Here is a 13,022-nt window from a genome sequence, read left to right as displayed (position 1 = left end):
GTTCGGGATCAATATCCAAAGGCATCTTCACCCGGCAGGCGCAACTCGAACTACTCGAATATAACAGGGTTTACCCTCTTGGGCTTGCTTTTTATATGAAAAAATTAAGTTGAGATCCAACATTTGGTTCACTTGTTCCTCGGAATTATTAATTCTGTTAATTTTGAAATATAATGGAGATGACTGTAGAAACTATATATGAAATTTTATTGAACGCACCTCGTATATTCTTTAAATTTCATTTCATATATACAGTGTGCGGTGTTACAAGTGACGTATTGATATTCTTACGGGAGATATTTAATAAATTAGAGAATAATCTATTGCCAATATTGATTTCTTATATTATCGACCCAGCCTCTTACCACATGACTTTCATGATCAATGAACTTCTCATCTCTTCTACATTACGTCATACTTCAGACGGTTGCTCTATGAAGTATGACATTTGGTTTTACATATCACATAACCTTCGTACGCTAAAATAATTTCCGCCTACCAAATCGATATGAATGTCTTCAACAGCATCTTAAACTTACTACATATTCAAACGGAAGCTATATATTCTTATATTATTGTCAATGGTCATTATTTTCGCTCTGATAATATTTTGTTACGAACGCTGTGCCGTTTATCTCTCAAAATCAGACCACTGCTAAGAAAAGGTTGACTTTAATATATGTTTGACATAATTACTGCTGCGTTCTTATAATTTAGATATGATATATCCGGTATATTAGTCTCAATAACCACTTGATCTCATTCTAATACATATTATATCGTATATACATATCTCTTTCTTCAGCATTTTCTATTCTGATAGTATATATTACACCTATCATGATTATACCTTGTCAATTTCATTTGTGATTTTTTTTCAAATAAATATTTACAAAATATATATGAAATATGAATCAAGCACCGAAAGAAAAGCTTTTCAAGTCGAAATATGGTAACGGTGAAGGGCTGTGTAACACTCAGAAGAAGAAATATGCTACTATAGGACCCGTAACAGGACCGCCGGATCCACATAATTTCCTTAGAAAACATGCAGGTAACTAAACTGATTTTCTTAAGAATTTGATTCAGGATATTGTGTCCCTTTCTCGAATTTACTTTCACATCGCTCTAGTATCGCATCGCCCACACTTTTCAAGATATACCTAGAACACGCACTGGCACACTGGAAAAGAAAATGTAAGAACATGGGCATTCCACTAATTGATTCCACACTATATATTCTGTGTTTTGTAGACGACCAAATCCTTGGCACAGGACTACGAAGACTTAGAATATATAACAATGGGGTCTGGGAGTAAATTTGGGTAAAACGGAGTATATGTGTATTGGAGGAGAACAACAAAATTTAATACATATAGTAGCGAAGTCTGCTTGAAGCCACAGAAATGGATTATTGGAAACGCGCTGCAGGAATCTCAAGACGTGAAAAAAGGAGAGGATCAGGGAGATCATGAAAGTGCAGCATACAATTACAGAAGACATTAGGGTGAATCCGTTAAGATAGTACATGCATGTCCAAAGAATGCCTGAAGACCGCATACCCAAACAAATTTTGAATTGGACACCACGAGGAAGAAGAAAGAGAGGAAGACCAAGATTAAGTTGGAGGGAGGGTATCGAGAAGGATATTCGAGAAAGAGGATTGGAAGAAGATCTTTGGGAAGATCGAGAAAGATGGAAACTGGGAATCGGAAGACGGCGAAGAACGTTTTAATCCGATTAATATATATATCGCTTTAGTAATATACCTCACGCGCAGTTTCATGAACGTAGAAGTTCATCAATATATTAATCAATAATTTAGTGAGCTCACAATTTTTACAAATTACTTGCAGACTTGCATACTTGTCTAGTTTTACAATGAATGTTTCATGTAAGTTCGCAGCATTGATTAATGAAATTAATTTTCTTGATTTTTAATTTAATTAAACCAAAGGATGTAGGTAGATATTTTCTATTCAAAAACCGAGATATTTATTGTATTAAATTGTATTAAATTAGACGTAATATCAAAGATATCAATACAATGAAATATATTGATACTTGTTTGGTAATAGTGTTATGAATTTTAGGGAGACCCTGTTACCCTGAGTATGTATCTAAAGAAATCCCTAAAAAACAACCAGCGCCGCCGGCTAAATCTAGAATCGGTGTCCCAAAATTATCGGAGTGTCTTAGATCAGAAATATTATCTGAAACATGGGAAAATTACGAAATTGATAACATAAGCCACGTTAATAAAATGAAGCCCGTGGAACAACCTAAATCTTCGGTCTTCGTTGATCGTTATAGTAAGTTTTATTAATGCTCATACTTTTGTATCTATTATAGAAAGTTTTTCCAGTTTCCGGTTGAATTCCTCATTTTATCTATTTCTCATGGCATTAATATATTCAGTAAATCCGTATCAGTTTCATCTTTCTTTTTTTTTCTACTATTTTGAGCTAGTTCCTCATCAGTTGACAGATTCTAGAATTTTTGTTGAACAACGGCAACGCCTAATTCAATATCGATTAGTTTGATTAATTGTTATCTAAACTAACTCGTCAATATTTTTATAGAGTTTGGAGTGTGATTCTTGATGTTTGTCTTTTCACTAAATATTTACTTTCCCAATATCTCACTGTTCTGACATCTTAGAGAATACTTTTTGTAATAAATAAAAATAAGCTGAAATAAACATTTTCTCAGGTTCTACTGTTACTGTGGAGCCCATATCTCTTCAAACTTTTGGAAGAATTGCACTTTATAGAAAAAAGTATCCAAGGCAAAGTATTTTCAAGGTAAGAACATGTTATCGTTTTTATTTTGAATACATTGAGGAGCCATTAATCAATTTGGATTAGATATTAGATGGAATTTTTGATGATTTGATGAGTATCCTGATTTTGAATGAACGAACCTTTTCAGGGAATTTTATCTTAATTTAGAGATATGACGTCATTGTTTTTAGTTATGACAAGGAGCGTACTTACATAGACATCCGTATGGAACCGTCATTTCCTCCTAAAAGCTCACGATGTCCTTTGAAAAGCTCTTTATGCACCTTGGTTTGAATATCAATGTAAGACTTGCCTTGAAGTTTTCTCCTTCCCCCATGCACCAGCGGCATCTTGGATCGTCTATGATGCATATATCATAGCGCTGACCGTATCTGGTTAAAAGGCCAGTCACTAGTCATATTTTTTGCTAGTTGGAACAGAGCAGTTGATTGGTGGTCCCATTTTAGATTCTTTCATGTCAGGTGTTTTCATCGGTCTCCGCGAGCAGTCTACTAAGAGATATGATTTGTTACATGAAGTATGGATTTGATGATTCCAGTCTGGCGAGCGAATCAACCTTATTGTTGTTAAATGGCATCACTGACATGATGCTTTGATACTTGGATAAAAACTAGTCTTTATATTGGTGTTGTGGCATTTAATAAGTGAACAAACAATAGTTTGTTGGAATCATTAAGGCACATAATTGCATTATTACAAACTCACACTACTCTAATAATCTTGATGGAAGTTTTATTAATAAATGATGGATCCACTAGACACAAACACAATTCTGCGTGAAAATTAAACAAAATTGTCAATATTGGTGAAATAAAAATGATGAGGAAAGGTATCAACAGTACATCTCAATTGAATGTTGTGGGACAGGGAATATAGGAAACTTAGTTATGGGACCAATATACTTTGACGAAACTCTCATAAAAGTATGAGAGTTGGAAGTTTTGGAAAAATTATTAGTACCGCAATAAAATTTAAAAGCAATGCTTTGAATCTAATTTCAATAAGATGGTGCGCTCTCTTTTTGCAAAACCTGCTCAATGCTATATTCTCAGGCAGATATGGATAGACTGAAGAAGATTTGTCAAGTGGCCCCCAAGATCCCAATTCTTTGGACGTTTTTCTATAGGGGTTTTTGAAAAGCAAAGTTTTTATACCGAATCGATATATTTTGTATGAATATGTAATTAATGTAGATTAATTTCTCTCCAATCATTATCGTTCAAAATGAATTTTGATAATCGCGTTCATAATAGTGTCAACATTCTTAGTATTTACTTAATTGAAGTGAACTGCATTCAATATTTTGATTATTTTTTTTCATTTTTTGCATTTTTTTGCCATTGGACAAAATTAACAATGACAGCATATTTCTAGATCTGTATATTTCCAAGTACAATAAAACCTCAATATATAACTTCAATCAATAATTCAGCATTTACTTGTACTTGACAATAATTATTAGAATAATTAGGTGTTTGATTAAGTAAAATGAATATTTTTATAGACTTCAAGTCAACTATGGGAGGAATACCACAATGAAATTTTGCTAAAACAAGAACAAATGAGATTACCGCCCATCGAGAAAAAACAGAGAAATGAAGCAGAAATGAGGCAGTTTATAAAGGATATCAAAAAAGTTTTTCGATAATTTCTCATTTATATATTATATTGTTTATTTTTAAGTGATTTATTATCTTATTACAATGCGTAAATTATTGTATTCTAACTAAATATTCATGTTTCTTTTATTTATCAGTTCCTAGTTCAAGGCAGAGCGGACAAAACAATAATTAATTTCAAATATGTCTCGTTTAACACCGATACATCAACTTAAACCAACATACAGTCGGCTGATTCTGGATGGAACCTTAAAAAATTAGACCTACAAAAATTCAATGATGAATTAATGACTGCACCGGCTCCAATGGCCAGTATCTCCGTTAAGTTGACTGGCTGGCATGGCCAGAAAAATTAGTAGATGAGACGGCAAGACTAAAACAGCGGCTGTGCAATAACACATGCCAAAAACCCGACAGAGGAGTAAAAGACGACCACAGTACTAGTGGATAGGCGAAATAGCTGAGTTGCGTAAGGTGTGTCTAGCAAATAGACGACAAGCTACGAGGGCAAGAGGAGCACCCGAAAAGGAAAATCTCCAATCTACCTACAGAACAGTTCGAAAATTACTTACTAACGCTATACGAAGCAGCAAAACGCGATGTTGGAAAGAGCTTTGTGAAGAAGTGAACATGGAACCTTGGGGAACCAGATATAAGATTGTAACTGGCAAACTGAGGAATGGATTCTCATCAGACCTCAATGATATTCAAGCGGCAGAATGGATCGTTCACTTCCTGTTCCCAACAAACCCAATACTGGCGAACGCTACACTGAGACACCAACTGCCCCCACCTTCACTCTGAAGGAACTCATGGAGGCATCACACGCCATGAAAGCTGGTAAGGCACCGGGTTCAGACGGGATACCGACGTAAATTATTCGATTTATGGTCAAACTGAGGCCAGAAATTTTCTTCGACCTGTACAACACGTTTTTGACAACCGAGACAGCGACAGGTGGAAGGTAGAGAGGCTAGCTCTGAAGGATGAAGGCGACCTTGATACGTGGACCAACTGCTGAGCTTACTGAATACGACAGATAAATAATTTGAACATTTATTGAGACTAATAAACGGGATACAAACCGCAGGCGGCCTTTCAGACCTACATGCTTCAGAAAGAGCCGATCAACAATCGAAGTAGCCCAGAGGGTGATCGGCACCTTTTTGGAACAAGAGAACAAGACAGACACTTCCACGCGGCGCGACCAATCGTGATGCTAGCAACACTAGACGTACCGAACGTCTACAACTCGGTCAGGTGGGTGGACATTCTAGAAGCTCTTCAAAATCGCTTCGAGTTCCTAGACTATTCGACCCAAGTGGTGGAGGATTATCTGACAAACAGGCGAATAAACTACGAAACGACAGAAGGACAGATGACAAGACAAATTACAGTCGTTAAAGAATCAATACTGCGAAACGAATACAGACATGACTGCCTATTGAGGTCGGGACAGACGAAATCGACTCTAGGTGCGAACTAAAGTATTTGGCCTTAGTTACTAAAATGTCTTTCTAGCCCCACATACGGAAAACGGCATCCTTGAGCCGCTTAATACAAATAGTAGATGAACGGACCACGGCCAGAGAAATGAAGGCTGCTGATGGCCGACGACTCACTCGATATTACTGTATTGGGCGGAGGTCTAGTCTAAGGCCCTAGAAATAAAGAAATATTGTAAATCCATGATGATAGTACAGAGACAAAGTGCGCTGAGAATCGCCAGCTTCTACTAGACTGTCTATGCAGTGGTGCGTGTAATCCCCATAAGAGGATATGCAGAAGAAGCTTAGGTACAAGACGGCAACTACCCAATGCACTAGAGCAATACAGATGTGGCAACAATGGTGGACAGGAAAAAATCAGGTAAATGGAAGCGACGACTGATAAAAGACATTAGACTATAGACCGAGAAGAAGTCCGTAGATGTGAACTTCCACATTATCCAGTTTCTAATCGGACACGGCTACTTCCTACGTTACCTCCACAAAATGAAGTACAAACACCTGGAAGTACGTATTGTGAACATGACTCAGATTATGCCAAACACAAGTTCTTCGTGTGTAATCACTAGAGGGGTTTGAGAGAGACTGTTGGCAGCCCAAACCCTGATATATGCTTAGGCATAAGAATGTAGATGGCTGCTTGGTATTATAATATCATAGAAAACGAGCAAATAGAACAACATATATCGACAGATTTCCCAACCAGAAGTAATATCATCATAGTTCCTGGTTGGACGAAGATGACAAAATGTGGCGGTTTAGTGGATAGGCTACGGCAGTCCCACATATCCATCAGCTCTCCAGGGGAAATCCGTTACTAGGATTTCGAATCTTCTTAAAAAAAGGGATTAGGAATGTACTAAACATGACCAAAATTGAAACCAGGTTGACCTTGGCTTTGCAGTGACATATATCTTGCACATATGTTTTGCAAAACTAGCTCTACTCGCTTCTTGTATTACTGACTAAGAGTTTTACGAGTCTTTTAAATTAATATAATGTATACAAAAAATCTATTGTTATTTCTTTCCAATATACACTCAACAGCAAAAAATTGGACATAAATACAGATTTGGTTGGTTTTGTATGTTTCTTAAAATATATCATTTTTTTTTATTTAAGGTAAGAATTGGTTAATTCATAGGTGATTTACCCCAAATCTGCCAAAAATGAATATTTTATTGATTACTAACAAATAAAAATGAAAAAAAATTAACACATTTTTCAAAGTTTTATCCTTCATTTTTATGGTTTAAGGTTTTATGGCAAATTATGTCATTCTAATATCGAATATTTACATTTATATACAACCCTCATTAAAATTATTTTTTAAAACCAATAAACACATATTTAAATATATGGCTAAGACCCATTTCAAAATTATTGTAATGCCTTTCCTCAAAAATATCGTTCAGTTGAAATCCAAATTGCTTGTCCATAAAATAAGGCTCCTAACGAACAATAAATAACATATTTATTGGCATTGAATAATACATAATTGGAAAGCTTAGACTTTCCTCCATTCTCGACATAATAGCTGTTTGATTTGATGAATTTTGCATGCGATGTATCATCTTCTTTATGACTTGGTCGTAGAAGTCTGCCGCCGCACCGCCAAGGTAGCTTAAAACCTACTTGGCTTTTTGGACGTTGAGAAATGCATCCATCTCAAGGGTTGTTTTGATTCAAGAAAGAGATAGTAATCACTGAGGGCTAAGTCTGGGCTGTAAGGTGGTATGAGAAAGTATTCTATCTAAATCTGTACGTCCGTTTTCGAATTCTCTTCACCATTTGTGCACATGATGCACACTCGTACACTTTTCCACATACAACTCACACAGTTGAGAATGAACGTCCACCAAAGGAACTTTTTTGCACACAAAAAACGAGTTACAGATGGTAAGTCGCAGATGGCGTGAGAGTCAAATGAAAGTTCCATCTTTCATAGCTACCATTACAAGAAGTATATAAGTATCACAAGAGTCTTGCGAAACTTTAGCACCCATTTGTATTGGTTATTATCATTAAATTATAACATTTCAAAATTTAGCTACTGAACACATACCACGTATGGAACAAATTAGCACCATAAAATGTACATTTATGAATTAACACATTTCTAAATAGGTACATATATTACAAACCTTAGTTTTTGAGATGACTAGTACGATATTCTGTTTCAAGATATTTATGTAGTAGAGATGCTCAATTTTCAACTTATTTTAAATAATAATATGTAATCTACCAATATATCAACTCGGAGAGAAGAGTGCGAAGAACTATTTTAATATTTTAATATGGAATGAACAAAATTAAATAATTGATTTTAACTAAATCGACTAATTTTTCTTTCACCGTCTATTTTGTTTTCTCTATTCATTAAGTTTCGTCTTTGTGTACCTACTGTTTGTTCTAAAAGAGTAATCTCTAAACCGTTACATGTATTTTTCTATTTAACCGCAAGACAAACAGTTTCTCTTCCATTTGAATAGCTCGGCCATTCCTTGATTGACTATTGAAATATAATCAACATAACAGATGCTTCCAATGACTGATGGTTTTTATCAATTCAACTAATGCTCTTAAGATGGCGGATAAGGCGGAGTCTTCAGTTTATCTTGGCAGATAAATTGAAATTGTTTGATGAGAATGGGCTTGTGATCTCGACCGCTTGGTTATTGAAAGAACGGATTATAAAAACATTGTTGAACGCTGGAAAATTGAATTAATTTCGATGACAATACAATACTTTTATTAAAATTGGGTTGAAAGTTGATAAATGTTCTGTAGAATTTTGTTTTCCATTAACTATGAATCATATGTAATTTTTGACTTCACAATTACTTAAAGACAAATAAAAAAGTCTTTAAATATATCAAAATTTATTATATATTGTATAGAATAGTCAATATTGTATTGAATAGATTAACAAATTATTTAATCGATTCGATAATATTTCAATAATACTAATTAATAAATGATAATAAATCCAAACAATATGGCATAAAAAATTACCTCTCGTGACCGTATCTTGAGATATTAAACGTGAACATCTATTTTTGCCAATATTGTAGATCCTATTGTTACTAATATAGGTGATTACAAATTGTATTTTTATAGGTAATAAGTTTAACGAGGGAAAAAAGCAGAAAGCAATAATAATAAGGCTCTATCTAAAATTAATGTGTAATCGCATAAATCTCTTCATATGCAGAGTGTTTAATAGCTCTTTGCACTGTTTAAATTGCCATGGAAAAAGTCACAAATACATATTTAATGAAAATAAAGAATATACAATTAAAACTTATTTCTTGAAAATAATATCATCCGTCAATTCACATAGATTCGACTTTTAAAAAATCCCTATGAAAAGAAACTAGCTAGAAATAGGTCTGGGCTATGAGGAGGCTCCGAAATATCTCCTCTGTGTGTAATCAATTCGTTGATCCCTCCGCACAGACTTGCTTACTTGCACCGTGGTCTCTCACTTCTACTTCATGGTCTATTTTTATTAACAGTTCTGCCGAGTCCTCAGAAGTTCTTAACCCATGATAATCAAATTTACATTTAGACACTTTGAGTAATGATGTTCTCTTGTGAAGTAATCCCATGTGAACCGCTCCAGACTAACCTCAACCCCCTACGCCAGTTACAAAAGTGCAAAACCTTATGACCAGCCTTACAGTTTCATGGTATTTTACCTTCGCCATCTTATATATTGCAAATACCTTCCGAAATAGTTTTTCGAATTGATCAAGATTTTTTTACCAATTTCACACACAGTTGAATGGAATATCCATCAATAAATAAGGCGATTTAGAAGTCCATATGGACCTTAATAATTAAGAATGAATGCAGCAAAAGGCGTAAGAAAAAACCTCATAATAGAAAAGAGCGAACTTAACTAACTAAGTATGATATGAAAAAACTAAGGGAGGTAGAGAGAAAGAGAGCAATCTGTGTATATGTCCGTTAATATGTATTGAATAACATTAACACCAGAGTAAATTTTATAATAATTCTTTTAGGGTGTATTTACTGCATTATTCTGTACAACGCATGTCGTTGAAATTTCCAATAATGAACTGCTTGAGTCATAAATGATGCTTAACTTTTCCTCATGAATTGAGAACTTCTGAGTTAGTTGATTTGATTCTCATTGGTGGAAGTGGACAAGAGTTTGCTAAAAGTTAGATCTTTTGATTTAAGAAATGAGTGGATAATTACGACCAATCATATCGCAAGTACGAAATGATATACCTAATTGACAACTGTTCACTTTACAGACACTTGATTTATTGAAATTGACATACCTCAAGTGTCATACCTTGCGAATGATCATTCCGCTAGCACTTGATCTATAGTTATTAACATACCTAACTTCATTACTGTTCGATGTCTTTTGACAATAACATTGTCAAATATTCTTTGTGAGAATATATTCAAATTTCTAGTGAAAAATACATCATGATTAAGGTAAGCTCCATTTTATATCACGCTTTATTCAAATATTGAGTTTTTGTAATTTCAGAGTGAAAATTCTTCCAGTTTTATTCCATTTTTACATAGAATCCACACGCAGTTAAGGAAAGCTCTTGAAATAGTAACCAGCAAACCGAAAATGTACAAATATGAATGTAGTCTGAACGAATGCCTGGAGCATTTAAAAGCTGAAATGCAGGAACTCGTCAAAATTGCGAAGAGGCACCCGGATTATGAAACATGTGAATCAATAGTAATCTGCAGACCCAAGAAAATATACAGACATGAACCTAGTATATACGAAAGATTGGAACGTATCAAAAAAGACCTAAACGAACTTCTGAAAATCGTCACGAGGAACAAGGATTTTAAAGTTCAGATGTCGCTGGCAGAATTATTCTTTATTATTGAGTTTGATATAGAGAGAGTTTTCAACAATATTTTTGGACGTTAAATCAATATTTTGTAACCAATAGATAATAGATGGTTCAGATATACATAGTGATTTCTATTTATTGTAATCCAAATTTGCTGAAGAATTACATATCAAAACAAACATATTAGAAAACCCACACTATTTTGAGAAGCTTTTTTTGTTTTTCATTTGTACAATTATTAAAAAAAAACAATTTGAGAATCATTTTTAAGAAATAACGTTTGAAACTACTTTCTGATAAAATTTCGATTACTATCGGTGGCAATGGAAGTTATTAAGTTACGAAAGCTTGGAAAATATTTATTTCAATACCCATATTAATAGAAAGTATACGTCTTTGTTTTCAACTTTGTGGTAGAATGTCCTTTTAACTTGTCATCATCTTTGAAGTACCGACCATCAAGCGAGGTCCGGGCTGTACAGAGGATGGTCGGACACTGCCAAAACACTAGTGAAAAAACACAGCACCTTTTGATAGTAAATCTCGGCATTTGTTCTGTATAGGGTGATCAAAGTTCTTAATGCTATCGCATTAAACATGTACATTGATTGTTTTGTCTCGTGGTGAGAAATCAATAAGCAAAATGTTGTTTCTGTCTAAAATCGTGCGAGGTTCGAGGTGTTAACATCTCATCCCCCGTGATTATTCGATGAAGAAAATAATCATCGTCTTCATTGCAGCGTGTCAAAAAGTGAAGTCAATTATCCATCCGTTGTTTCATGTGCTGTTTAGTAAGAATTTTGGGTACCCAACGTGAGTTCATAAAATTACAGTTTCCCAGTAAAAAGTTGATAAGTTAGTGATCACAAAATTTGCGGACATTCCATAGCACTAATTGTGAACCTTCGGTTTTGCTCAAGCTTCTCTTCAATTGCGTGAACTAGTACATCAATAACCAAAGGCGAGAGTCAACATCGTTTTCATCGTTCACTTCTCCATTGAACTGTCTGAACCATCTCATATTTAATTACTCATAGCATCTTGCAATCTCGCATTTCACTTCATAGATCTGATTTCACAAGTGGCATTTTCAATTAAAGTTGACATCATTAAAAAGCACGACAAAGACCACGTCGGCAGCAGCAAATAATGTAAATTTCTTCTGCTTGAGGCAGAGGAACTGCAAAGCATGCTCGTAACTGTGATCACAGTGCTGCCAATAAAGAAATAGGAACGGAGCATTGTGGATATATATAATTTCGTGGGTTCAATAATTGAAAATGTGAAATTTATCGACATTTCAGCTTTCGTTTAGAAGCCAATATTAAGAGAGGTGGTGGTTATTTGTTCATTGATCCAAGAAGTGATTCGATTTCGTGCCTACTGCCTACTGTATGCAACAAACCGCTCCCTTAGGCCACTTACTAGGAACTTTATTGTAAAAAAAGAATAAGTATAAAGAAAATATTCTTACTATCGAAACCACATTCACTAAAGGCTTAGAAACACCTGTTTCTTTAAGTATTCAGTAATTAGGTCAAAACGTCAAAAATAACTTCTTTATAAAACGCCGTTTTTTATCAAAATAGACTTAAAATCAAGTACATATATTCTCCTTCTCATCTTTTTAGGATTCCGTTTTCTAGTGTGCTTCTACTCTCTCTTTCTTTCGTTAATATTTTCATTACATATAAATTTTTTTCTTCATTTTCTTGGTTTATCTACGTTTGCTTCGGTCTACTTCTTCTAAGTACCTTTAAAGTAGATTTTTTCGGACATGTTGGGTCGCATGTTTGCTTCAAATTCAATTCTTGATTCGCGGTAGAGTTTTGACACCGCGATATGGCAAAACTTTTCAAAGGCTTGAACATCAATAAAGCCACTGGACCCGTTGGATTACCACCAATTGTATTGAAAAAAAAAAGAACAAGACGGTTAACAACGACTACCGTCCGATTGCTCTAGTCCCAGTCATTGCCAAGGTCATGGAGAAAATCTTTAATCAACAAATCTTGAGATATCTTGTAACTACTAACATCATCAGCGACTATCAATGCGGCTTTCATTAATAGATGAAACAAAGATCTCCTGTCCTTTGGCGCCAACGTATGGACTGGAACTGTAGAAAAATATGGGGAATCCAGAGCAATCGCACTGGACATATCGAAGGCTTTTGACAGGGTTTCTGAATAAATTAAGATCGTACGGTTTGTCCTCTTGACTCATCGACTG

General features: G+C 34.7%; 2 protein-coding genes across 2 annotated transcripts; both read left to right on the top strand.

Annotated features, from left to right (window-relative positions):
• Positions 1-909: 909 nt before the first annotated feature.
• On the top strand, positions 910-4,511 carry LOC130451810 (uncharacterized). The gene is made up of 4 exons (XM_056791070.1): positions 910-1,054; positions 2,094-2,312; positions 2,713-2,804; positions 4,309-4,511. Exons 1-4 carry the CDS (start codon positions 910-912, stop codon positions 4,450-4,452), a joined length of 600 nt encoding a protein of 199 aa, XP_056647048.1. The 3' UTR covers positions 4,453-4,511.
• Positions 4,512-10,349: 5,838 nt separating this feature from the next.
• LOC130451451 (uncharacterized) lies at positions 10,350-10,881 on the top strand. The gene is made up of 2 exons (XM_056790467.1): positions 10,350-10,407; positions 10,463-10,881. The coding sequence occupies exons 1-2, from the start codon at positions 10,399-10,401 to the stop codon at positions 10,865-10,867; spliced, it is 414 nt and encodes a 137-aa protein (XP_056646445.1). The 5' UTR covers positions 10,350-10,398; the 3' UTR covers positions 10,868-10,881.
• The last annotated feature ends 2,141 nt before the right edge of the window (positions 10,882-13,022 follow it).

Source organism: Diorhabda sublineata, chromosome X (genome assembly GCF_026230105.1).
Source record: "Diorhabda sublineata isolate icDioSubl1.1 chromosome X, icDioSubl1.1, whole genome shotgun sequence".
Lineage (NCBI taxonomy): Eukaryota > Metazoa > Arthropoda > Insecta > Coleoptera > Chrysomelidae > Diorhabda > Diorhabda sublineata.
The sequence above is the reverse complement of the archived record's forward strand: the minus strand, read 5'-3'. Positions and strand labels throughout refer to the sequence as shown.

Bases quoted from the DNA above. Each gene is read 5' to 3' on its own strand.
- LOC130451810 (XM_056791070.1), top strand. From the start codon at position 910: ATGAATCAAGCACCGAAAGAAAAGCTTTTCAAGTCGAAATATGGTAAC. The intron at 1,055-2,093 runs GTAACTAAACTG...TATGAATTTTAG, and splicing joins TTTCCTTAGAAAACATGCAG to GGAGACCCTGTTACCCTGAG. The intron at 2,313-2,712 runs GTAAGTTTTATT...ACATTTTCTCAG, and splicing joins GGTCTTCGTTGATCGTTATA to GTTCTACTGTTACTGTGGAG.